This window comes from Sorex araneus, chromosome 6, assembly GCF_027595985.1.
Source record: "Sorex araneus isolate mSorAra2 chromosome 6, mSorAra2.pri, whole genome shotgun sequence".
In the NCBI taxonomy this organism is placed as follows: domain Eukaryota; kingdom Metazoa; phylum Chordata; class Mammalia; order Eulipotyphla; family Soricidae; genus Sorex; species Sorex araneus.
Genome location: NC_073307.1, coordinates 55,996,742 through 56,024,691, shown reverse-complemented (window position 1 = coordinate 56,024,691; position 27,950 = coordinate 55,996,742). Strand labels below are relative to the sequence as shown.

The 27,950-nt window shown below is 39.9% G+C and overlaps 1 protein-coding gene across 3 annotated transcripts in view; it reads left to right on the top strand.

Moving 5' to 3' along the window:
- The first annotated feature begins 932 nt into the window (after positions 1-932).
- The window catches only part of UBE3A (ubiquitin protein ligase E3A), a 73,074-nt gene continuing 46,056 nt past the window's right edge, over positions 933-27,950 (top strand). For 2 of the 3 annotated variants that reach the window (XM_055141243.1, XM_055141245.1), the window contains exons 1-3: positions 933-1,071; positions 18,179-18,298; positions 22,007-22,051. In XM_055141243.1, the coding sequence (XP_054997218.1) occupies positions 18,279-18,298; positions 22,007-22,051 (65 nt within the window). In that variant the 5' untranslated portion in view covers positions 933-1,071; positions 18,179-18,278. The remainder of the gene's footprint in view (positions 1,072-18,178; positions 18,299-22,006; positions 22,052-27,950) is intronic. The other variant, XM_055141244.1, reaches the window with a different exon arrangement.

Below are 27,950 nucleotides of genomic sequence, written 5' to 3'. Positions count from 1 at the left end.
TGGACTTGCATGGCCGCTAGAGACACATCACGTGCCGGCAAAGGACCTAAGTGGGTGACCTTGGCCCCCTGCACGCCGGCCCCCATAATCGGGCAACCCCGACAACGGCAGCCCGTGGTGGGGGGACGCCAGGATCAGGGGGCTCCGTGTCGCCTCGGGGGCGGGCGTCATCCAAGCCTCCCAGGTCGGCTTCCGGGGCCGGTTCACTCGGCCTCATCAGCATGGACTTCGCACGTTTCTCGCCGGGTGGACCCGCGCCTGGGGGGTCTCTCACACTCCCGGGGGGCCCGGGAAGTGAGGGACGCCCAGCCCCTTCTTTCTCTCCTGCCGCAGTTTTGCTCCCCTCAGCCCGGCGCCAAGATGGCGACAGATGCTGGTGGGAGTACCGAGGAGCCGCGGCCCCCACTTCCCCTTCCCAGGCGCCCCCGCGCCGGGGGCACGACGAGCGCGAGGAGGGCGGATCGCGCGAGAGTGGGCGGGGCCAGCGCGCCGCGGTCTCCCGCGCGCGCCCGGGACCCGCCCCTCGCGCCTGCGCGCGGGGCCCGGAGCCCTGGGCCAGCCGGGCCGCGCGCGCTGCCTGCCGGGATCGGAGCCGCGGCCCGCCCCGCCGGGTCCTCCCAGCCTGCGCCGCGGCCGCGACGTGCGCGTCTCCCCCGCCTCCCCCTCAACATGGTGGCGCCGGGCTCGGGGTGACTGGCTGCAGGAGACCGAGCGGGCTCTCGCCTACCCCCTTCGCCGCCGGAAGCTCGCCGCAGCGCCCTCGGCTCGCTCGCTCGCGCCTCTCCCGCCGCCGCGTCGCCCTCGGCCGCCAGCGCCGACGCGCCTTTCGCCTCAGGCCGCCCGGCTGTGTGGGCCGCGGGCGGCGGCGGCGCCTCGTTTGCTGCGCTCGGCGCGTCCGCGGCGGCCCGGTCGGCCGGCCTCGGTCTCGGGAGGACGGAGCGCGGGTCCCGCATGAGCCCCGGCGGTGGCGGCAGCGACCGGGAACGAGGCGGTGGCGGGCGGAGGCGGCGGGCGCGGGCGACGACGACGACCAGTGAGGCGGCCGCGGCGCGGCTGCGGGGGCGACGACAGGTCAGTCAGCGCGGCCGCCGCGGCCTGAGGCGGGTGCGTGCGCGGCGGGGCGGGAGGCCGCGGCCTCGGCCGCCCTAACTGTCAGTCCCGGCCCGCGGGGACACGGGGACGCGAGCGGGGCCCGGGGCGGCCGGGGCAGGCGGGGGACCCCCGCCCCCCGCGGCGCTGTGGGGACAATTGAGCCGCGCGCGCCCGAGGGGGTCGGCGGGACGCGGACGCCCCCCCACCCCCGCACACGCACCCCGCAGCCTCGGGGGGGGGTACTGGCGCGTTTGTTGCCCGCGATCCCGTGCCAGGGAAGCGTGAGAGCGGCGGCTGCCCGTGGAGCCTCCTCACTGCAGACCTGCAAACAGGGGGGCCTGGTCCCCCGAATCCCCCCGCCCACCCCCGACTCAGATGAGACACTGAGAAGGGGATCGAGCCTGTGAGCGGGATGCACGGATTGTTGGTTAACACAACAACCCCCACCCTCCCTCCCTGCCACACACCAAAAAAAAAAAAAAAGAAGTGGGGGATTAGATTTGCATGTGGCAAGTACGTTTGAAATGGCTTAGAATGCAGGCGCTGTTTGGGAGACTTTTAGAATGGGAAGATAAATTTTTAGACTCTGATTTTTTTTTTTCTCCTCCTTCCCCTTTCTCTTTTTTTTTTTTTTGTTTTGTTTTGTTTTTTGTTTTTTCTTTAAACGCCCCCTGGGCAGGCTCAGGTCGAGTCTGTTTAAAAAAATGTGTCTGGGGTTTGTGTTTATTAAGGGGTCAGGGCGCTACCGAGAATGCATGCTGAAGGCAGATGAGACTTGGAGGCCAAAATTGCCGACAGCCGAGCTTCGAAGGAATTAGAGATCTGAGCCGTGATTTGGGATCCACTGCCAGCGATTTTGAGATGATTGCAGAATATTTTGGAGGGGGGCGGGCATTAGCGGGCTTGAAGTGGAAAAGATCTGAAGTTGAGAGATGACTGGTGAAAAAACATGATGTGGTAAGGAGTGAAGCTCTATTCTGGAATTTTTAAGGTATTGTAAACCAATTGCCATTAGTTTACAAATCAATTAAGACTGGGTTTCTAAAAAGCGTGTTAATATAGATGCTGTAGGTACCCCGTGCATCTTGTGGAATAGGCATGAGAAGGATGAGAAATGTGATTTCACAATCTCTAACTAACAGTAAATAACCCTGATTTGAAGAGATTTTGTCAGCGCATGCAAAAAAGCTTAGAATTTAGGAAGATAAAAAGCTTTGTCATGATGTATAGTGGAAATTACTTTGGAATTTGATCCTGCTGGTAAATCTGAGCTACTTACCAAATATTTAGTGAAATGAATACAGTAATTTTTTAGGTCATATTGAAGTTGAAGTAACACTGCATTATAACATTATGTAAGTTTTAGGTGTGCTCCATTGAAAATCAACATGTGTGAATACAGTATTGATAAGCCCTAAGGATCACCAGAAGCCCTTTAAAGAAACGGATAAGCCCAACAAAAACAATCTTCAGCTTCAAGAAATGATGGCTATGTTTACAAAATTAGAATGTAAATCCTGGCAGTATTATGGCAATATTTATAAACGTGCATTATTGTGCCAAATAGTATGTACACCATCCTCTGGAATTGCCCTTGTGTCTGACACATTTAATGTACACAAAGATACAAATTATAGTGCTGTGATTTCTTTTCAGAGGTAAGCTACTTTAATTTGTTCTCTCAAATTTTTTATTAATGACTTAAAATTTTAAGGGCATTTAATAGTCAACATGAGAAACACTTTTTACCAGAGTTGTCCACTTAAGATGGACTGGGAACTCACTGTGCCTTAGATTTAATCAGTTTTGTTTTCTAAATTTATGTCACTTTTCAGGGATTCTTTCTCTAGCTTTCCCCAAAACCCTCAAACCAAATCTCGATTAATTTACTGTTTCTCTCGACATATAGTCAGTGGAATGATCTAAAACTATCATTTCTTAATTCTCAGCCCAAGTTCTTAAAATGGTATGTCCTTTGGTCATGTTCTACATGTTTGTTTAGACCTATAATTGTATAGATCAAAATGTAAAAATGGGAGCTATGGTTGTAATTCAGAGGTAGGAAGAATGTTTTTGCATATATGCGGCCTTGGGTTCGTTTGATTTTATTTTTTTGTGCCAAATGAAAAAATTGATTTAACTAAAGATCCAGGTTGAACTCCTTACCCATAGTCCTCCACTCGTGGAAGCGTAAGAAATATATGTACAGCCATTAACAATTATTATTTGTCTTTGAGTCAAGATATTTTAGAAATGACCACATAAAATACATGGGTTAAAAATGTCTTGAGTAAAAAAATCTTTAAGACACTTGATAATTCAAGGCAACTGTTATTTATTTTATTCTCATTTTTGTTCTACAAATGTTAAGATGAAATATAAAAATCAAAGACATGTAAATCAACGTATAGTGGAAATAGCCTTGGAATTAAATCCTGCTTTAAATTCGGCCTTGCTGTCTGAACTTTTTTTGTAAGTTAATAAATCCTAGTGAGATTCAGTTGTCAAAACTGTAAAATGGAATGGTGTCATCTACCCAGTTGTCCTGAGGATTAAAGGAGTGTCCTTCAACCTCTGGTCTGCAGGTGTGAGAAGGTTGAAGACCCACCGGCCTGCTGCCTTGTTTATCACTGGGGAACTGTGGAGGTGTGCATTGTATAAAGGTTGTGGATTGTTGGAATTGAGTGTGTGGAATGCCTAACAGAAGCATTTAATAAGCATTATCCTTAATACATTTCTCTCTACCCAGTTTTTGTGAAGGGTTTATTTCCTTCCCAATCCCCATCTTCTTATTAGCTGGAACTCAGCTCTTGAAGGTAAGGGCAGGAATTCATAGTGTTTACCAGAAAATGCTACCTCAGAATGTGGTGGTGATTCAGTTTTCAGTAAATTCACTTAAGTAACATTTATTAGCTTGAGTATTTATATGCTTAAGTTACATTTATTAGCTACTCACTGTGGCTACTATGAGCTGAGCTAGGTGTTGGGATTACAGATAGAAGAACATTTTTTGTCTTGATGCTTCTTGAGTCATGATTTTTTGTTTTCCTCATAAACTTTCTTTGTACCTGTGTAAGAGAGAAACCAATCACATTTAAGGGGACCCTCATTCTCCTGTGCCATTTTGTGAACTCAACATCTACCTCCAACTGCTATTCTAAAAATAGTCTTTTACCCCTTTATATAATTATTTGGCACATGCCGGATATTTCATATCTTTATATCTTGGTCCCTGTCACCTAATACCTGGTGCATATTTGCGTGTGTGTGTGTGTGTGTGTGTGTGTGTGTGTGAGAGAGAGAGAGAGAGAGAGAGAGAGAGAGAGAGAGAGAGAGAGAGAGAAATTTATTATACCATTATATTTTTGGGTGATTAATTATCCTTGTTTCTGGTTGGAGATTCTTAGGAGTTTTAAACCTGAATATGACTATCTTTGAGTGCAGTTTTTTCAATTATTTCTTTTACCTAGGAGGAAATGGAAGAGCAAGGTTTCAGAATGGTTTTCGTAGTTATTCAGGTGGCTAAGCCTGAGTTGTGTGCATCGAGGGCTGTGCACACAGACCCGTGTTCTATCTGCCTGTTGGAAAGCACAGGTGAAACTCACATGATGCCCTTGGTAGACTGTTTTCTAACCATAGCTGTTAGTGCAGGAGTGTGGTTTTTTTCTTCTAATAAATTAGATTGCAGTAAGTGGTATTGAGTTTACAAACTTAACATCTTCTATCTAAATATATGTAGTACTTAAAAGTTTTTTTTTCTAATGAAATGATGATACACAATACCAGTTTTTGGCCAAATTTTATGTCAGATATGTCACCTATAGTGTTTTATCTAACTCATCTTTTAATAAGTACCTTGATGGATGTAATCAGATTGTTGCGTGTCAGGCTTATTGAGAATGAAATAAATCTAGTACTATTTCTTTGAATACGTCCTGTTTGCACATAAGATTTAGCTGACATTGTTTGCTGATAAATTTTATGGCTGTGAACTCCCTGAAATTATGTCTTAAGATTTTAAGTGCTTCGGAGTCTGCAGGTTTAGTGAACAGAAGCCATCAAGAATCATTGTTCCGAAGGAAGGAGAACTGGTTTCCGAAGATTTGGGGTTCATCCTTTCTCTAGTTTCCTCACTGGACGTGAGCAGGTCGTTTAGCTTCCTAAATCTTTGTTCCTTCTGTCAAATGAAGGTGATACTTCCTTTGTTTCAATGGATTGTGGTTTCAAATGTAATCATTCTCCAAAAATGACTAATGTTGTATAAAGTTATCTCTTAACTGACACCATTGACCTAAAATTCAATAAACATTGTTAGTGGTTGGTAGGTAATTGGAGTCTTGGTATATCTTATGTTTTTTCTCTATTGACATTTCTATCATTTGTTCGAAACACTATTTTGGGAAAGAATTTAGTGTGTTAATTTATTTAAATTAGTAGATGTTATTTGAGACAGGAAGCAACAGATCTTAGGTTACCTGTTACATTTATGAACCACTAAAAAATTATGTAGTATTATCCTATCTGTAAGTTGTTCTACTTTATACCTGTGTTAATTTGATAAATGACAAGTGAATCATAAAATTGACCTGGAAGGAAAAGTTTTTAGAGACATTGAACCTTACTAGTTGATTATTTCTGAAATTAAATTCTAGGAAATCTGCTGGAATCCCATAAAAAAAAAAACACAAAACATGTGAATCTAGAAGAGAAACCTGTGTGGAAAAGTTAGTAGCTATGTTGGAAATAGTACGATGGAAGTAGTATATTAACTCTGAACACTTGTACAAGGAGGATAGACTAAAACTCGTCTTTTAAAAAATGGGGGCAGGGTGGAAAGAATATACCTAAGTGTTGCTTAGGGGCTGCTACTTACTCATGGTGGTCTCAGACCATCATGCGATGATAGGGATGGAACCCTGGCCTCCTACATACAAAGTGTTTGCTCAGCCTGTTGAGCTGCCCCTGTGGAGTCTAATGTGACATTTAATTGTTCTGTGTTAGACTAGCACAGATCCCTTTATTGTACAAGAATAAACAAGATTTGAAAATGTATTTTTGGCTTGTCTGTGTGCAGGCTTGTAGCCCTTTTTGTACTTCTTGGTGTGTGCCCATTTACAAGATGTTTTTCGTATTTGAGAGGAGTGTTGCACACAAATAACAAATGGGCTCTCAATGAAGGTGCTCCTAGTGCTGTGCTTGAACGTTCTTTTCTTTGAGGATTAAACTAGCTTCACCTATTTCAGTCTTCTAATACAGTTTTACATGAGGTAGCCTTCATTGAATGTGAGAAGGTGATCAAGAATTGTCTTTCTGTATTGTACTCAGAATCTTAAGGCTTTTTTTTGTGATGCAGAATAAAATCTGAATTGTTAATCTCTTCTAAAATGAAATACATTGATAGTATATAGCACAGCGCCTTCAAATAATAACCATTCAGTTAATTATTCACTGTAAAAAGATGTCACATTTTGTCACTTCCATACACCTTAGGTCCCTTTCTAAAATTAATGTTCTTTATTTCTCAGATGATCCCTCTACAGGAATTTCATCTCTCCATTGTGTTCTTGATGTCCGTAAGGCATGCCATACATAAATAAGGATATTGAATAATTTGCTAAATATTTAAAATTGGAATTAAAATACATATTTGGAACATTTATTGCATGTGATATGTATTGATTGTTAAATCCTATATGAAATAAGTGGGCAATTTTTTGATTTTCTGAAGGTAACAGTATTTATACTGGTGATAGGGACTATGCTGTTTCAGATTATCTTAACTTAGAGGTTTTAAGAAATTATTCTTTAATTTAGTTGTTTTATTTATGTCCAGTTTCTTATACTTTGTTATTTTTGCAGTGTCAGGAATTGAACCCAGGGCCATACATGTGCAGTACAAAGTTCTGTCCCTGAGTTACATCCTTGGTTTGAATTCTTACACATTGTTGTCTGTAGCACTGATACAGGCAGTGTTTATGTCTCCCCTTCCTGTTCATACATAAAATTGTAGCTTCCATGGTACTAGAAAGTTTGGGGCCTTTGGTAGGTGATTAAACCATGAGATTGGAACCCTCATGAATGGAATTAGTGGCCTCTAAGAGACTTCAGAGTGCTCCCTCGCCTCTGCTGCCACTGGAAGAAAGACTCAGCCTGAAGACTGTCTAGGAGACAGGAAGCTGGTTCCACCAGATAACTGCTTCGGCCAGAACCTTGATCATTGGATTTCCTAGACTCCAGGACTCTTGAGAAATAAATTTCTGTTATTTACAAGCTACCCAGTCTATGTTATTTTGTTACAGCAACCCAAGTGGAATAAGACACACACATAAAAGAACAAAGAGGAAAAGCAGAATGGATCAAGTTTGGTCACTTAAGTAGAGCTATACTGTGCTTGACAGAATTCAAATACTTAGTTAAAGTTGACTTGCCTTGTGATGAGAACACTTAAGTATCTTCAAAAAGTGGAACTAATTTTAGTCTTTCATACGCATAAAATTAGCTTTGCATTTGCTATATTACTACTTTGAATTTAATTATTGCCCAGAGTAATTTCAAATACTCTAAAAAAATTTCAGGTTTCATTTAACTTGGTAGACTAAGGAAGTCAGTCTATCCCCACCTCTGCTTAATACAATTGGTTTTCTACTGGGGAATAAATTGCTATATAGTTGAAATAACTTTAAAACTTGTATTTGAAGTAATGTAGCTAAAAGTGTTGATATTTGTGGTATTCAGACTTAATGCACCACTACCAGAGTCTTACAAACCCTCCACTGTTGTCCTTTGTCATTTTGTCCACCCCAACCCTCCTCTACTGCATGGACCTTCATTGTAGAGTCAAAAGTGCAAGGGTTTATTATTGTTGGAAACTGTCCATTCCCTTGCTTTATTTCTTAATGTACCACATTTGACCGTGTGTTATTTGTCTTCCTTCAGACTTATTTTGCTTAAAATAACCTCTTGAATGTCATAGCTGTAGCAAACAAGAGGTCATTTTAACAGCTGAGTAGTATTCCTTATGTGTCTGCTGAACAGTTTACCCACTGGTCTGTCCTGTGGACATTTGGGTTGTTTCCAGATATCTGCTGTTAGAAATAATAGTGCTACAATTAACATAGATCTGCATAGATCCCAGAATCAAATAATTTCTTTTTGATAAAGTTTCTATGAGCATAATAGATACTTGGTTTTAAAGGTTTCCCCCCTCCCCTTACCTGTGTAGTATTGATTGGAAAAGTGCTACATGAAAAGTGGTTGAGGGATACTTTGAACTTAACATGCTTTGAATTGGTAAACTGAGTATGATTAGTAGTCCTCTGGGCTTCAAAAATTGTAATTTTTAAATAGCTAGGATTGGGGTCAACCTGGGCAGCAGGCCAAGGCCTATGCTGAATTTGACCATTTCTTGGGAGTGCGGGGTGGGAAGGAGGGTGTCTTTGAAGTCTTTCTATTTCTGCCTGCCACCAAATTTTAAGAAATAGTGATCATAATTTGTAAGTTACTACTAGATTCTTAACATGCTTTGAATTGATCTGGACCCAAATGATCCAGACCGCTCAGTGCTATTTTATTTTTATATTTTTATTTCTTGCTTTTTGGGTCACACCCAGTGATGCTCAGGGGTTACTCCTGGCTCTGCATTCAGGAATTACTCCTGGCGGTACTTGGGGGACTATATGGGATGCCGGGGATTGAACCCGGGTCGTGCAAGGCAAACACCCTACCCGCTGTGCTATGGCTCCGGCCCCGCTCAGTGCTATTTTAGATGTTTTGCAAAATTTAAAAGGCTAAAGATTTTTTAGTGTTATACTGTGTATTCCTAAATTCATATTTAGGGTTGGGATTTAAGGAGCCAAGGGACTTTGGTGCTCCTTAGTCACCTTGCTGGTGGTTCAATAGTAGTGCCTTGTGTTGGGGACTGCCAGGACCACTCAAGTGGTGCAGAGTGAGTGAGGCTGACCGCTGACCCCCCCACCCCCGCCTTCTTTTATAGAGTGAGTAATTTGAGTATGATGATCAGAAGTAATTTTCAGCTTAGATATGTGCACATTAAAAAGATTTTAATTGTAAGTGATATAAGTTCTTTAATCACAGATTGTGCAAGTTTTGATCCTTTGAGAAACAGTACACTTTTACATATTCACTGTAATTCTTAACTCTTCTACTACTAGTCCTGCTAACAGTCCTGTAACAACTAACTTAAGGTTCTTAGATATTGATATTTATGCTGTTTACTTATTTTATATTTTTACAGAATTATATTTACATATCTTCAGCTTTTTTTTTTTTAATGCTTTGTGTTTTTGTTTTGGGGCCGCATTTGACTCTGCTCAGGGCTTATTCCTGGCTTTGCACTCAGGGATCACTCCTGACTGGTCTCAGGGGACCATATAGGGATGCTGGGGTTGGAACCCAGGTTAACCACGTGCAAGTAGGGTCCCTTCCAAGTATTTTTTGAGATATGTATAATGATACATGTAGGTTTAGTTTATTCCGTTTATTATTAACATGGTATATGTAACTGTAAAATATACATGTCTTGCTATTGATGGATGGTTTGTGCTATTATAAGCAGTGTTGTAATGAGAATTTTTACACATTTGTGCAGTTATTTCTTTGCAAAGATACATACGAGTGAAATTTCTGGGGAATAAATTAATATCTAATTTTACTCTTTTATTAAATTCTCTTATCTTACATCAATAGTATGAGCATTTGCTTTTTTTGTGTTGTAGCCCATACTTGGCATTGTCAGGTTTAAGTTGGCTTCACCACAACTGATGATTATGAAGCAGTACATTTACACTTTCCTGGGGTGTGTGTGAGGATTCCAGGCCACATCGTGATGTGTGCTCAGGGCTTACTTTTGAGTCTAGCCTTAGGGATTACTCCTGTGTTATCAGCATCACAAGTAAGTGCCTTACCCTCAGTCCCCCTTTTACTCCGAATTTCATCATTTTCTGTATGTTTAAAAGTTTTTTGTTAATTTTTTTTATAAGTTAAATGTTTTTTTTTAAAAAAATTACTATATAACTCATATAACGACTTTGGAGATCATATTGTTCATGTTCTTTGCAATAGAGCCTAGAAAGAAATTGGAATTGTCTTGAGTCTCAGACTTCTCTTTTGTAATAAATTAAAACCAGTTTATTAAATTCCTTTGGGGAATTAGTTGTATTTTGTTTCATCAAATATATCTTAACTCTTGGGAGAATTAATATGATTTGTCTTCCTACTTGATTCTTCTGTACTTTGCAGTTTTCATAAATGGCTCACGCATCATTAAATTTTTTACTAGATTTTTTTTTTGCAGTGTGAATGGCATTTTTTAAATTTCATTGACCTTTGGTGATACTGATTTTTTTCCCATCAAGTTGGATGTATTGTCTGTGCTGTTCATTTGTAATTCTTTTGTATACTGTAAACAAATACCAAGTCATGCCATTTTCAAGTGATCCTATGCAAAAGTACAAGTCTAACTTGATACTTTCTATTTAAAATTCACTCTGGCTTTCCAGAGTCTTTAGAAAAAGATTCAGAACCTTTCATTGATTTGCATGGTTCCACATGACCTATCTCCCCAGCCTTCACATTTCCTTCTGTTCAGAACAGTCTCACAGGACATACCTTCTTTCATTTTTTTTTTTTCAGCTGCCCAACTTCTTTCATATCCAAACCTTTTCCCAGTGCATTTCAATATACCTTGACCACAGTCAGCAAATTCTACCCTTCCTGTAAGGTCTTCCTGTTTATGTTCTCTGTGGATAGACTTGAGAACAACAATTTAACAGCTAGTAATGATTGTTTGAAGGGAAATCCATCCACCTTTAGCAGGTTGTACTGCGTCATTTTTATGTGTGGCGCTAATAGGCTTTGAAAATTATCCTACGTTTAGATTTAGGTTGGATACTCCAGATGTCAACAGGGGGTTGGGGATGTAGCTCAGCAGGGGAACATTTGCCTTGTCTTTGAGGGCCTGGGTTCCATCCCTGTCATACATAAAATATCATACAGAATATACATATGTGTGTGTGTAATTTGCTTTCAGAAATGTTCATAGCAGAGGGTCAGGCTTTACACTTTGGAGAATTAAGTTCTCTTATTAGGTAGATTTTGATAGATTCCAAAGTTCTTAGTAATATGTAAATGACCAAGCATAGCCTGATCAAATAAATACATTATTTGATCTTAAGTACATTATTTCTATAAAATGACAGGCACTGAATATATCAATGCAACTTACTTGGGAGGGTTTTGTTTCTTAAAAATTGTGGCATATAGCTTAGAATTTCCAGCTTTGTTGAGACAGGACCCTTTTTAAGTGGAAGTGTCAGTGCTTTTAGTATATTTAATTGTAACGCTTTGACCTGTGATGCTGTGAACATTTATATGTGAGCTTTCTTATGAACAATTGTTACTGATGGAATTGCTCATAGGACCTCCTGTGGATAGCTAATGCCTTTGATACCTGTCCCTTCACTAACATGGCATAGCAGGGCTGGTGACATAGTGCAGCAGGTAAGTTGCTGTCTTGGCACATAGGTCAGTCCCCAGTTGGATGCCTAACATTACTAGACGTGACCCCTGAACGTGGATCCAGGAGTAAGCCTTAAGCACTGACCTCTCCCCCCATGCCAGCTCTCCCCAAACACGCACAAGAACATATTTGTATACAACCTGGGAATGTCTTTCTGTATATTTTAGTTGCTTTAGGTTATTTGTAATATAATACTATATAAGTAGCTGCTGAATTGTTCAGACAGGGCTCCTTAAACTTTTTCCACCCATGACCCCTTTTTGCCTGATAAATTTTTTTTTACTTGCTCCCGGTATTATAGAGGTATATAAAATAGGTATACAGTTCTAACATTTGCCTGAGTCATAAGTTTATGTAAATTAAAACATTTGAAAATTATGTGACTCCATGTGAGACTGTGACCCATTTAAGAAGCTAAGGAAATAATACAAGGAAAGAAAATCTGTTTTCAGTACAGACTTGGATCTAAAGTATTTTGGTATGAATCCACAGTTGAGTTTCCAATGTCATCGGTCACTTGGATCTGTTCCTAAGAGAGAAACTGCTGGGTTGGTTAGTACCTGGAAGCAAAACTGCTGGGTCATAGGGCAACTATGTTAACATTTTGAGGCACTGCCAAACTTTTCAGAGTGGCTGCTTAGTCTTGCAATTACATCAGCACTATCCAGGTGATTATTTTATTTTTCTGGTTTTACTTCTTTGCCAAAGTTTAATGTCTGTCCCTTTTTATCACAATCATTATGTGAGTTTTGACACCATCCTGGAGGTGATTTTAACTTTGTTCTTTGTGGTAGTGTCTTTGTAATTTGGGCCTTTCAGCTGTGCTAGGAGCCACCAAGGCTTCTGTACCTAGTGTTGCCCTAGAAACTCTGATTCCTGTATTGAACCCGCAAGCTTGAAGGTTTCTACACCTGCAGACCAGCACATGGATTGTGGTAGAAGATCCCTGGCTCTGGTATCCCTTTGAGCTGTCTCCTTGTTGCTTCTCTTAATGGTTTTCATGACAAATGATGAATGGTGACATGTCAGCTGATCATCTTCTTTAGAGAAATTTATCAATCCTTTAAATAATCAGATCCATAATTTCTTTTTATTATTTATAAATTATATAAAATGTTCCTTTATATCAGACCCTAAAATCTCTTCATGGTTGGGTTTTATTTTATTCATTCTTTATTTTTGTTTCATGGGTCACACCCGGAGTGGCTCAGGGGTTATTCCTGGCTCTGAGCAGGAATCACTTCTGGCAGGACTCAGGGGATCATATGTGGTGCCAGTGATTGAGCACAGGTTGGTTTGTCACGTGCAGGGCAAATGAATGCACTACCCACTATACTATCCTCTGACCCTTATTCTGCTTTATATTTTGATAAAGTTTGGTTACCACTGAAAGCCTTATTTTTATCTATCCCCAAGTAATGTACCTCCTTTATCTAGCATAGAACTCCCTCCTAAATCTATCTACCTGTCTTGCAACTACCTTTCTCATCAAACTCCAAGGGGTAATTTTTTTATCTTTCATATTTGATTGAATCATACTTTGTCCTTTTAGCTTAGCATAATTCCCTCAAGATCCATAAGTTGTCACAATGATAGATTTTTTTTTTTATCGTTGTGTATATGTTACTGCATGAGTGCATCCCTTGTTGGGCTGTAGTTTGTTTCCTTACTTTGGCTATCATGAATAATACTACAGTTAACCTAGGGTCTTAAGTATTCTTTGGGTAAATACCTCTAAAGTAAATTAGTTGCATCATAATGAAAAGGCACTTTTAATTTCTTAATTATGTGAGAATCATCCCATAGACTTTTCCATAATGACTGCATCAGATTTACATTCCCACAAGCAATTTACAAAGACTTCTTGGCCTTTAGTTCCTATTTTTGCCAATATTGTTTCTGGTCTTTTCCTTATGGTCTGTACAAACTGGTGTCAGGTGATCCTGCATTTGATTTGATTTACATTTCCTACTCTTAAGCTACGAAGAGTATCTGTTCTAGTGTCTGACCATTCATATGCTTTTGGTGAAATATGTACTTAAACCCTCTTTAGGGGTTTAATAGAGTTGTCTTTGCTGTTGAATTTTAAGAGTTTATATTAGGGGCATTAGTTTCTTGTTAGATATGTGGGATTTTTCGTGTTTTTAAAATTTTTTTTTTGGATAAGGGGTTTTTAAGTATCTTCTCCCAGTTGCCTTTCTGTTTTGGTGATGATTTAAGTGTATTTCATGGTTTCAGGTCTTATATTTGGATCTTTTGTCCTTTCTGAGTATATTTTTGTGTTGTGTATGATAGTTGTTATTCATTTTTTTCATGCTGCCGTCCTGTTTTCTAGCATTGCTTCTATCTTTTTTGTCCGTGAACTGAATTTGGTACAGGCCACAAATCTAATCTTCTTGGGGAGGTATGGTTTCAAGTGAGCATATTTCACTTCACTATGTAAATAGGATTTTATGTCTAAGACAAACCCCACTGTCAATACCTTACAACTAGCAGCACTGACAGGGACACAGAGATGGCTAGAATACATATGATATAAGTTAGTAAGTTTAGGAAATCAAGATTATTTTGATACTAGCATGTGGTAAGATTCAGAAAAGACATTATGACTTACAAAAGGTTTTTTTTTTTCTTTTTGGGTCACACCCAGCGATGCTCAGGGGTTACTCCTGGCGGTGCTTGGGGACCATATGGGATGCCGGGGATCGAACCTGGGTCAGCTGTGTGCAAGGCAAATGCCCTGCCCACCGTACTATTGCTCCAGCCCCTTATAGAAGATTTTAAATACTCCAGTGAGCCTTTCAAAGTTTTTTTTTTTTTAAAACAGGCCTGATAGCTGATGAGAGATGGAGGATAGTAAAAGATACAAAGTATTTTTAAGTGTCCTAAGGAATAAAATAATTGGGGGTAGGGTGGGGTAGAGAACCAAAATTTAAACTTTTAATCTGCCAGTATGAACTTAACTGTTTTGGGCAGCTAGACTGATTGTCTTACCACTACCTTTCTTCTATCCTCTGTGTCTGATATATCACTCTCAATTTATGTCACATCATAAAAGAATGTCTTCTCCAGGTTATCAGAATTCTACATATTCTGTTTTTCTTTCTCTGCTCACTGCAGTTTTACTCTGAATTTTGAGTTTTGTTTTTGCCCAGACCTGTCACCTTCAGTGCCCGGACCTGTCACCTTCAGTGCTCAGTATGCATGAAACCGTTTTCAAGTGTTCTCAGATCTTGAGGAAGTAGGGAAGTGTTAGCCATCTCTGAATGGCAGTGGTAGCTGAAAGCTTCCACAGAAATCTCGCTCTGTGTTCCCCAGCCACGGAGCAGGGGTTTGCCTGGCACCTGGATACCTACAATTAAAGAAAATGAAGTTGCTTTTATAGTAAAATTAGGGGGACTAAAACTTCTTTTTAAAAGCTTATCCAGTTTATATGAAAAGAATTGAGTGAGGTATTTTACATTTTAGGTTAAAAATCCCTAAGTGCCCGATTTCTAGAATTCACCAGTGCCTCAGAAGTTTGGTGAAATATGGTACATTTCTGTTTTATATTTTGGCATTCAAAAATGAATATTTCAATATAATTGGAATAATGGGAAGTTACTATAGGAAGTTTGGGTACATGCCACTTCTATATCATTGTGATAGGTGCTAAATAACTATGGTAGTTTGGGAAAGGGACTTAAAAGTATGATTCATAAGAGTTTAGAAGGTTTAGAAGTTAAATAATATCCATAAGGAAAGGGGTAGGTTTAACCGATATGCTGTGTCTAAGCTTACATTTGTTAAGCTTGGACTGTTCAGTCAGCTTCTGTGTTGGCTGTAAATCTTCATGACAAACCTGAAATAGCTGCTACTATTATTTTAATATACTGCTTTGCTGTTACATACTATTACTATCTGTATATTACATAATTTACTATTATACGTTATGCATGCTGTTTCCTATGAGGAAACTGAGGCCCAGAGAAGTTCAGTTAGTAATTGGCCCAGGATTTCTCATTTTTAATAAGCCAACAGGAACTTGAGTCTGGGCTGCTTCTGCAGTCTGCTCTGTTTTGGCCTTCTTAAAGAAAGGGACTATGGACAATTGGACCTAGTGATTTTCAGAATGCACATAGCTTTTTTCTTTTTTTTTTTATGCACGTAGCTTTTTAATACATGAATAGCTTCAGTACAGTTGAAAGTACTTCAGCTTTTGGGAGGGCAGGGAGATAGCTCAGAAGTCAGCCTTGTGGTCACCCCCCAGTACCCTAAGACTCCTCCCTGCCCCAAGTAGTGCTGAGTGTATCCCTGAAAACCACAGAGTACTGCATAGTGGCCTTGGTGATGCCCAGGTTGTTGGGTTCAAGGATGACCATTTCTGTGGCCCATGCACTGAAATGGCCATCCTTGTTGGCCAAGTATCACCTGGTATGGCCAGTCCCCAGCTTCCCCACTGCTTTGGAGGCGGTGCTCCCCCTGTGCACCCCGCCCCCCAAAAAAAATCAAAACAGAACCACTTCTTGATTTTTATGCTGGTTGTAAAGTTAGAATTGTTTGGATCTTTTAAATCCATGTACACACAGGGGCTGGAGTGATAGCACAGCGGGTAGGGCGTTTGCCTTGCACTCGGCCAACCCGGGTTCGATTCCCAGCATCCCATATGGTCCCCTGAGCACCGCCAGGAGTAATTCCTGTGCAATGCCAGGTGTGACCCAAAAAAGAAAAAATAAAATAAATCCATGTACAGAGTTAAGTCTTATGAGAACATAAGAGAGAAACTATGTTGTCACCACATTTTTTATTTCAAGAGCCTCCTATGACCCAAGGAATGTTTTTGATCATTAGGAGATTGAATAGTGTGGATCCATGTATAGGCTATCCCTACCCCGCTCCCTTTCTATCCTTGGGCTCCACATTTCATGGATTCAGCCAACTATTAACAGGTCAGCATTCCTAACCCAATACCTTGTGATCAGAAGTTTTGTGAAAATAAATTATTTCTTTCACATATTAAAGTCACTTGTTAGAAATCTAAATTCATAGACTGTACATATAAGGTATGGGTTAAGAACTGATGTTTCAACACTTTTGTTGGTTCTTTTGATACCTTGCTATTTTATGTTGGGTTCTAGATACCTGTCTAGATACCTGTCACTTTGGTGGGAGGGTTTGGACTACGCCTCTTAGTGCTCAGAGTTTACTCCTGTCTCTGTGCTCTGGGGTTACTCCTGGTGGTTCCCAAGGACTGGTATATATGGTGCCAGGGATCAGACCTGAGTTAGCCAGGCAAATACCTTAGCCTCTGTACTGCCTCCTCATCCCACTTGTTGTCACTTTGATGGTTTTAACTATTCAGAACCTTATTTCCTCCTAATTTTCTCACATAATACATTTGGATATGCTATTTGGTAGGGAAGTCATCAAGCAAAAAATTAGAGCGTGAACCTCGAATAACATAGGTTTACTCGAATAGTGTATTTTCATGTGTACATGACTTCTTCCCCGCCCCCCCTTTCTGTTCCGGGACTCCACATTTCATAGATTCTGCCAGCTGCTAATGGGTCAGCACTGTTCACTCCATCCTGTTGAACGTCAGCTGCAGTTGCACATTTGAAAACTGGTATTTCAGGAGTATGACTTTGCCAGTGCTATGGTATGTTTAGAATGCCGGATAAATCTTACTCCTGATAATCAGAAAAGTTCAGCTGGTGCCAAGTAAGGGAGATGAGAAGACTGAGTTGAGAGGGGGAAAAAATGTTTTCTCTCACAAACAAGTGAATCTTGGTGGCTTTATGGCTAAGAAAGTAGAATACACTCTTGCAAAGTATCCAAGAGGTTAACCTATATAAATACAGAAAAAGTGGTGCTGTGTATGTGTGTGTGTGAGAGAGAGAGAGACAGCTAGACAATGGGAGTATTTGACTTCATTGAAATCCTATACCTATTAGTTCTACTTAAAAATTATTGTCATAGTGGTTGGGTCTCAATCCATATGCTAAATACTGGTTTACTATACACTGGTAAAGGGACAGTGTTTGAACATTGTGTGATTGAAATCCAATCATGAACAATTTTGTAACTCGTGGTGATTCAATAAATATTGGTTTACTTGCATATATTTAAAGCACAAAGTTCTGTATAGTGAAACTAAAATAAATTGGGCACTGAGTAGGAAGTTATTGAATCTGGATTTTAGTTCTAGTTTCAATAAATTTCTAAATCTTGGCCAAGTTAATTGATCACTCCAAGGTTGCTTTTTTTAAGATTTTTAAATTTTTTTATTCATGCTATAGCATTGGCACTAATTAAGGTAGAGTTGTGAGACTCCAGCAAGATCCTGTTGACCAGGTACTTTGTAAGCTGCTCCATTAAAGTCAAGGGATCAGTGCCACATCTTCTCAAGTGAAGGAAGAAAAAAGTGTGCTGGAAAACAGTCCTTAAAGGCATTTCTGTAATAATTTACTCTTGATGAATGTTGCATTTACACCTAATTCAAAGCTTTGAAGATTACTTTTTGAACGGTGAATTGAAGTGTTCTAACTAAAGATTTGTTTAATTTATTAGAGTTATTAAACCTACGCTCAGATCAAGTTAGCAGCTAGACTGGTGTGACAACCTGTTTTTAATCAGTGACTCAAAGCTGTGATCACCCTGATGTCACCGAATGGCCACAGCTTGTAAAAGGTAATTTTGAACGTTATTTTACAGCCTGTAAAAGGCTGTTGTTGTCAAGTAAAATACGTGCTATGAAATGAAAAAAAAATGTGTAGTTGTCATGAATACTGCTGAGAACAGTGGACCTAGGAGTTGACCTACTTGTCCTTCCTAATACTTGCTTTATTCCTCAGACAGACTTATCTATGAGTATACAAGAAGTATTTCTCAAAAATACCAAGTTCTTAAGTACTTATAAATAAAAATAGGAAAAGCATCTACATGTGCATCTAAACTATGCCTTTTACATGATAAATTTTTAACTAAACCCTTCTGAAGTGAGTACAACTTTCAGGAGCTAGTAAACTTCTTTTTATGATGGTTGGTGGCTTGCAGGCTGGAGAAATTGCATTCAGTGTTGTCCATTTGAGTTTCCTAGCTCATGATTGTAGTATTCAGACTAAGGGGTGCTTGTGCTCACATTTTTCTGGGATTCAAGTCAGGACCTAAAATAGAGACCCTTCTTCATGGAATTTAAAATTGTTCTAAAATTGCTTATTTTTTCAGTATTACGATTCTCCTGATTTGTTATTCTGAAAATCTAGGTTAACCTTTCAGTAGTTCCCCCATACCGATATGCCCCCCTGCTCTTCGATTAAATTTGGTAAAATTATGAAAATTTAATAGATTCTTATTTCTCAGATCTTGGCAGTAAAGAATAGAGACTTGTTTAGGTACCACTCCCACCCAAAGCTAGGTGTTAAATACTTTGTAACTGGAAGTTCTGAATGTTTAAATCCTAATTTCATGTAATTTTAGGTAAATTATTTAGAATTTTAGAGAAATGTAGAATAAGCAGCACTAGGAACTTATTCAGATAGGTAATGTCATGTGTTTTTCTACACCGTAAATTTATATAGGACTCCTAGACCTATATAAATATAAATATATATATATTTATACATATGTTTACTTTTTTGTGAGTAAAATGCAATTTCTACTTTAAGTAGAAAATATGTCAATTACCATGTTTAAAATAAAAATAGATCTTTTTAGGATTACAATCCTTTTCTTATTTAGTTCTTATAGATAAAATTGGTTTAAATGACTTGATTTTCCTTAACTTTTTTAGTTACTCACTTTAGTGTGTTACTATGAAATAATGAGTGTTTTTATAATATATGGTCGCAGTTTGATACTCTTTTTAGGAAACACATTGAAAAGGGGAATATAGCTTCAATTTGATACATTTAACTTCTATCCCCTTGCAGAGTATAAGAACTTTACTGCAGTTTCATATTTGTGCTTCTAAGACTTAGATGGGATCTTGCTTGTGGCTTATCTTTTTTTATTTTCTTGTCATTGTATCTTCATTCCCCCCTCTTTTTCTCGGTTAATTTTTGCTGCCAATATTTTTTGAAAGCTTCTAATCTGCTTCTTTTTGCTCAGTGACAGCAGGTTTACTTTTTTTTTTTGCATCCTGCTCTGACTCTTAGGTGCAGTATTGCAGTATGGCATCGGGTACTGGGGGCTGCATTTGGCAACCAAGTCAGCTCTATGTGGGGCTGTTAACCAGTTTCCTGCTTTTCTTCATGTCTGAGAGAGACTTTTGGAAGCATTTGTGGTCTTCCCCACGGGGCCCTGGAGGCAGCTGTGTCATAGTGGTGGTTCACTTGCTCCTTTGGGGGAAAGGCAGAGTGAAGTTCCTGTTTGTGTCTCACTGTCAATTCAATGCCACCTCCACTCTACCCAGTTCTTAGTTCTCATGCATCTCTTCTGCAAGTTAGTATGGAAATGCATCTCTGAGAAGATTCTGAGGACTGAAATATTCCCACATTCCATTTTTGTCCCAATGAAATGCAGTAAGGGATAATGTCATATATCTGAAGAAATGAGTTTTTGAAGCTATGTGGAAAGTACTTTTTAGGTTTTTTTTTTTTTTTTTTGGTGGCTCTTAAGCCTCTTAAAAATATTTTGCGTATTTTGAGAACACCATATTATTTTGAACACTTTACACTGTTGTAAAGTGCTAAAGTGAATATAGTTAAGAGTTTATACAAAAGTATGTTAATAGGAATTAATTGTTTTAACGTCATGGTATAGGTAACATTGATTCAAACCTCAAAGTGAAAAGGCTTGTTAGTGTTTAGAATTTAAATACTTATACATAAGATAGTGATAGTATATTACAAAATAATAGAAAACAATCTGGCAGTTATTTATGACTGAATTAACTTCACAGATCCTCCACAGCAAAATTTCATTACCTCCAGAATAGTCTATTTTGACAGGTAGTACATCTTATTGCCAGTGTATTTTCAGGGAAAAATGAATTTCATTGTCCAACCAAGATAATCATGATCAAAAGGTAAATCAGGCTTAAATTCACAAAGGCTATTATGCTGGTTTGAATTACCCTAGAGTGTAGGTTGGCAGATCCATACATGCAGGATCCAGATCATCAATATTTCAGGCATTTCAGGCCGTGTGGTCTCTGTCATAGTTCTTCAGCTCTGCTCTGTAATATGAAGGCAGCCGAAGACAGCACGTGACTGCATTTATGTGGCTATGCTCCTGCAAAGCTGTGACTTCACCAGGCCTCGGCACTGTCCAGGCGAGTTTGCTGGCCCAAGGCTGGGGCTTCAGCACTTTTGACATTTTGAATAGCCAATATTTGACTATAGAACGTTTTATAGTGGTATGCTTTTGTTATAAATGTTTGGTTTTGCGAATAATTTTGATTTATTATACTAGTTTGTATGTTTGTTTCTTTATTTTTTAATTGGCCTCCAGAGGTTCAGGAGCCACTCCCAGAGGTACTCTGCCAATAAGGGCTTGAGGGAATGGTGCTGGGAATTGAAACCCCCGAACTCCTGTCCTATCTTTTCTCCCCACAGCTTTTTTCTCCTTTTTTAAAAAGTTTTTTGAGTCACACCCAAAGATGCTTGGACTCTGCACTCAGGAATTACTCCTGACGTGCACTCTGCACTCAGGAATTACTTCTGACGTGCTCAGAGGACAATATGGGATGCTGGGATTGAACCTGGGTTGGCTACATGCAAGGCAAGCACCCACCTCGCTGTACTATCACTCCAGCCCCAACAGTTTGCATTTGTTAAATGAAAAATAGACACCAAGGTCTGGCAGGTGGACCAAATAATAGAGCATGTGCGAGGCCCTGAGTTCTGTTGCCAATACCGCCTGTCCCTCTCTTTCCCCTCCCTCCATCCCCCCTCCCCATCCCACCACCATTTGGCCACTGTTGGTGAATTTCTGGTGGTCCTGAACACACCCACACTTGGTGGTCTTGAGCACCTGAGTCAGGACCAAACCTTGGGGCTGAAGGTAACAGGAAAATGCATTTCCATTCCAGGCTCCCCCAAACCTCCCCCCCTTAACCCCAAGCACCATGGGGTATAGCCTCTATTATCAGTTAGGTCAGCCCTTATCATAAGTGTGTTGTGTGGCAGTTTGATCTAATGACCTTTTTTTGGGGGGGTGGGGGGTTGGGGCCACACCTGGCAGTGCTCTCACTCCTGGTAGTACTTGGTGGTACTTGAGGAGCCCAGGCTAGCTGTGTGCTGGCAAGCATCCTACCCGCTATACTGTCACTAGCCCTAGCCCCTTTTTTTTTTTTAAGTGCTAAAATCTTCAGTTCTTTTTAATTTATCTTCCAAATGTTTGTTTACTTCTGTAATGTGGGATATTTTTCTAACTTTACTCAATTGCATTTTACAGATCACCAGGAGAACCTCAGTCTGACGACATCGAAGCTAGCCGAATGTAAGTGCAAATCGTTTGAGGCTGTAGTGGCTTTGCTGTGTGGGGTTTTTATGCTAACATCCTTAACCTGTCTTGTACCCTTTATCTCTTGCCTCCAGCAACTACCAGTTTGTATCTGTGATTGAGTTTGTTGGTTTGGATTGACATTTCACATGTAAGCTAGAGAGATGGTATTTGTTTTTCTCTGATTTTATATAGAATAATTTTTTCAAGGTACATCCATTGTGTCACAAATTATGAACTGCAATGAACTGCATTCTTATTTATAACGTGTGTGTGTGTGTGTGTGAATCTGTATCTGTAGCACGCTTTTTAAAAATATATTCCTCTGTTCTGGACACTTAGATCATTTCCATATCTTGGCTATTATAAATAATGCTTCAGTGATCGTGGGGTTGCATATATGTCTTCAAATAAATGTCTTCACTTTCTGTGGGTAAGTACCCAGAAGTGGAATTGCTGGGTAATAAAGTAGTTGTAGTTTTAATTTTTGAAGTACTTTCCATGCAGTTTTCCTCCTGACATTGCTCAGGAGTTTCCTTTTCTCACATCTTTGTCAACACTTGTTATTTCTTTTCTTTTTGATAAGTCTAGTAAGTCTGAGGTGGTAACGTATGTGATTTTGATTACATTCCCTCATGATTGATTACTATGTTGGCCATCTTTTCGTGTATTTGTTGGCCATGTTTGGGAAGCTGTCTTTGGAAAAAATACTCTGTGGCCCTGCACATTTTAAATTACATTGCTTGCTTTTTTGCTATTAAGTTGTGAAAGTTCTTTATAACTTTGGTATTGCTGCTTACCAGATAAATGATGTGTAATTGTTTTCTTCTGTTCAGTAGATACAATCTCCGTGTGGTTTGTGGTTTGTTTTTTTTTTTTAGTTTTTTGCCACACCCAGTAGTACTCAGGGCTTACTCCTTGTTCTGTGTTCAGGGATCACTCCTGGTGACGCTGGAGACTGACCCGGGTTGGCTGCATGTAAGGCCAGTGCCCTACTCACTGTACTACCTCTCTAGCTCCATAATCTGCATGTATTCTGAGATTTTCTAGTGCTCAATGTTATTGGTGGTTTCTCATTAGCTTTATAAAACTTGAAGGTAGATGTTATATGGGTTCTGCCCTTGTACTATGTCTAGTCAGGTTTTATCACCATGACATGTGTTCTGTCTTGGTGAGTGCTTCCTGTGAGTCTGTACAGGATGTGTGATTCAGCTCCTGTTGAATGAAAGTAGTTCACATGTTCATTATGTGCAGTTGAATGATTTTGCTGTAGAGTTTAGCTGCATCCTTAGTGACATTTTGCTTCTTGATCTACACATTTTTGACAAAGGTATTGAAGTCTCTAGTTAGTGGATTCATTTGTTTTTCTTGTTCTGTGACTTTTTGCCCCATGCAGTTTCATTTTCTATTTTTCATGCATTAAGACTGGTAGTCTTCTTGGAGAATTAACCCAGTTACAGAAACCCTTTTTAACCCTGGTAACATTATTATTATTATTATTATTATTATTATTATTATTAATTAATTAATTTTTGGCTTTTTGGGTCACACCCGGCGATGCACAGCGGTTACTCCTGGCCTTGCATTCAGGAATTACTCCTGGCGGTGCTCAGGGAACCATATGGGATGCTGGGATAATTTTGCTTGTAGAAATAGTATCTTAGTACTGCATTTTCAGAACACTTTAAAGCCTAGTCAGCATTTTTCCCCAAGAATATGGAAGGCTCTCCACAAATCTGATTCATAGTTTTATAAAGCAAAGGTTCATTTTCAAAAATTTTATTATCTATATGATGCATTCTTACATGCTTTTTGTTGTTGATAAGTTCAATGATAGAATATAAAAAACAAACTTACTTAATTTGTAAGTTAGACATTTTAAAGAAAATCCTTCAAGTGTCAGGAGAGCAGTTTTTACTACACAAGCAACTATTGCCCTAATAGAATGGCCAGGCCAGGCAAAAATAACCTAAGGACAACTTGTTATTTAGTCTTTAAATGATTATTCTGGACTTATTACATTTTATTCTGGATTTATTAATGCATTTTATTTTCTTTGTAAAAATTCAGATAATGTATAGTTCAATAGATATTGAAAGGAATGTCCACTCTGGCCATCTGTCTCTTTTTTTTTTTTTTTGAGGTTGGGGGCACACCTGGCAACGCCCAAGGATTACTCCTGGCTCTGTACTTCAGGAATCAGTCCTGGCAGGGCCGGGGCATCTTGGTATGCTGGCGATCAAACCCCAGCCTGCTGTATGCAAGACAAGCACCCTACCTGCTGTACTATCATTCTGACCCCTGACCATCTGTCTTTTAACTGCTCCATTTAGTTCATTAATGTTTCACTGCATAGTCTTTTTTTCTACGTTTTTTTCTTATTTTACCTGTGCGTTTGGGATGATTTTGTTTTCTCTCTGTTGTCAGCGTTTAAATTATCCATCTTTTAAATGTTTTGTGGTTGTCCTATATTTTGCTATATGCTTTTATATTTAGTCTTAGTCCATTTTCAGATAGCACTGTCTAACTTGGGAATGTGAATACCTAAAAATGAAGCAAAACCTTAATTTCTCCTTGTTCTCACATCTGTACAAACCTTATACACACACGTACATTAAATGAACACCTAAATATCCATAATCTAGTTGTTGTTACTACTATTTTGAACTGACTTAGCTGTTAGATCAGTGAGAAAAATAAAAGTTTATTTTGCCTTTATTTGGTGATTATTTTTTTTTTTTTAAGATTCAGATTTCTGATCTGAATTGTATTCCTTTTTTTCTTGAGAACTTTTAAGAGACATTTCTTTCAAGGCAGGCCTCATAGAGTCACTGTCATCCCGTTGCTCATCGATTTGTTCGAGTGGGCACCAGTTACGTCTCTCATTGAGAGACTTATTGTTACTGCTTTTGGCATATCCATTACGCACGGGTAGCTTGCCAGGCTCTGCCTCATGGGCTCGATATTCTCGGTAGCTTGTCAGGCCTCTCTGAGAGGGGCAGAGGAATTGAACTCGGGTCGGCCGAGTGAAAGGCGAATTCCCAACTGCTGTGCTATTGCTCCAGCCCAAGGGAGGTCTACAGACAACAAGTCAATCCCTTTTCTTAATATCCCAGAGTATTTTTGCCTTTATTTTTTTAAGAATACTATCCCAGGGGCTGGAGCAATAGCACAGCGGGTAGGGCATTTGCCTTGCATGCGGCCAACCCAGGTTCGATTCTCAATGTCCCATATGGTCCCCTGAGCACTGCCAGGGGTAATTCCTGAGTGCACAGCCAGGAGTAACCCCTGTGCATGCCAGGTGTGACCTCCCCCCCCAAAAAAAAAAAAAAACTATCCCAGGGAACAAAACTTTAGGTTGGTGTCAGTTTTCTTTCAGTTCATTTGCCTTTTTGGTGTGATTTCTAGGTGAGATGCAAGTTTTGTAGGTAAGGTGCTTTTCATCTCCTGACTTTCAGAATTAATTATTGTGGTTGCTTGTTGGTGTAGGGGTCCTTGGGGACTGTCCCTCTTGTCAGTGGTGCTAGTGTTCAAACCCAGAGTCTCACATATGCAAAGCCACAGGTCTTCTAGTCTAGGGAATTATAAAAATGCAGTTACCTGTAGATTTGTATTTGGTGTGATTTCTTTGGCATTTATCCTTCCTAGATATCAGGTACTAAATTGGGGATATTTTGGGGATAATTGTTTTGCATAGTCTGTTCTCAGTTTGTTCTTGTATTTTTGTGTGTATGTAGCACTTTGTAATTTCCTCCATATTCCTTGGCTTTTTAAAATTTTTTAAAAAGTCTTCTTTGTTTTCTCTATGCATAGTATCTGTTGATACTTCTTCATGTTCAGATGTTTTCTCCTCATTTGTGTCCAGTTGATGCCTTTCTCTATTAATTGATCTTCAGTTCTTATATGCTCCGTATTCTTTCTAGAGCACTTAATTTCATGATTTACTCAGAGTTCTTTTAAATTCCTGATGTGATAGTTCGAACTTCTTGTGATGTCCTAGTTCTTAAGTTTTCTTAAGTTTGCTTTGTCTTTTTAGATAGTGTTTTTGGCTTTTATCTTGTAAGAGTTTTTAGCTGATTGATTTCATGGGTAAAAGAAATGTCTTTCAATAAGCCTTTATGAAGTAATGAGGTATAGGGGAGGGGAAATGTTCTCAGGCCAGTCTGGTAGGTCTCTGTCCCTTGGTGAGCCTGCTCCTGTCTCTGACTTTACAAATGAGTTTGGTTCTTTTCTCTACCTTGCTTGGTGCATGATGCCTCCAATGAGCTGCAGTTGACTCTTTCCCTTCCTCTTGGACCCAGGACTCCAAGTATCCCAGGAGATGAGGTACTTCCTTTCTCTGAAGGTGTGCCACTATGTCCACCAGAAGCCTTTCTCTCATCTCTGCAGGAACAAACTTCACAAAAATCTGGGGTTTCTTTGTGAATCTTTCCTCTATGGATTTTTATTCTTAAGCTGCCTATGTTAGTTTTTGTTTTGTCTTTTGGTTTGGGGGCCACACCTGGCAGTATGGCTTACTCCTGTCTCTGAGCTCAGAGATCACTCTTGGCAGACTCAGAGGACCATATAGGAGGCCTGGCATAAAACCTGGGTCAGCCCTGTGCGAGACAAATACCCTACCTGCTATGCTGTCACTCCGGCCCCATAGGCTTGCCTCTCTCGAGCTTTCAGGAATTTGTCTGTTACAATTTAGATTTTCCTGGTTGTCCCAGATTTCCTCTGGCAGTTCCCTTTTCAGGAGACTGCGCCTGTAAACTGTGATACCCTTTATTGGCTTGTTTCTCATCTGCCTTGTGTCTCTTTCTCCCTCCCCTCACAGATCCAATAAGAGTTTCTGACTGTAGTCTATTCCACGTTGTTTTTAGTGGGCTTGGGCAGTGACCTAGCTCCTACACGAGATCCAGAAATCAGAAGTTGAAAATAGTTTGGCTGCTTTTAATTTTCAAGTGTTTTTTTTTTTATAGCCTCATTTTTATATGGCTTCCAACTTGGGTGTTAAATTTATGGATTAAATGACATCTAAATTCAACTTGAAATAAAAAATACAAATTTTTTAATCTAGTTAATAATTTTAAGGTCATTTCAATGAATTTTGATAATATTCACATCCTCTAGATTGAGCATTTGCAGAATAAACTTGAGATTCTGAAAGCGAACCGAATTACTGGGATTTGTGTCTCAGGAACTTGGCATTAGTCGGTTAACAGGTGAACTGAGAGTGTCCTAAGAGTAAGGAACAGGACCCTTTAGAACCAAGGAGAGGGATGCTTGATTAGCTGTGAAGTGACCCTTTAGCTGGATCCCCCAACGATGAGGGGGGGACACCAGGGGTCAGAGTGTACCAGACTGGGAGAAAAGCTTTTCTAAGATCTGAAAGCCCAGGAAGATTCAGTCTTTGGCACTGAAGTTCAGTACTACTTCAGAGAGGAGGAGAGGAGATGTAATAAAAATGTAGCTGGAAGTAGAAAACCCCAACTAGATACTGAGAGCCTTTGATGGTGCTGAAAAGTTCTTCTGTTCTTTTTAGACACAGAGGAGCTGATGCAAGGTTGGGAGTGTTAGAAGTGACAGGCATCATGGTCTATTCACTCTTGGATAGGCAGAGCATCTGTTAGGCCCATTCATTTTATTTTAAACATAAGGCAGTCTGCTCTCTTGGTTTCTGGAATTGCAGCTTCTAGGGAGTCTTTCCGGTGTTGGACTTGTTCTCCATTGGAAAGGGCTTTAAGAATTGATGTGAATTTTGAATTTTATTTAGTATATCTTATGTGTCTCTAAGAAACTGTCTAAGCAACATTGAGGAGAACAGTTTACCTTTAATCCACAGAGCTTGTCATCTGTTGATGGGGTTCAAAGTGAAAAGGGGTTCTTAAAGACTACTTGTGTTTCCTTTCAG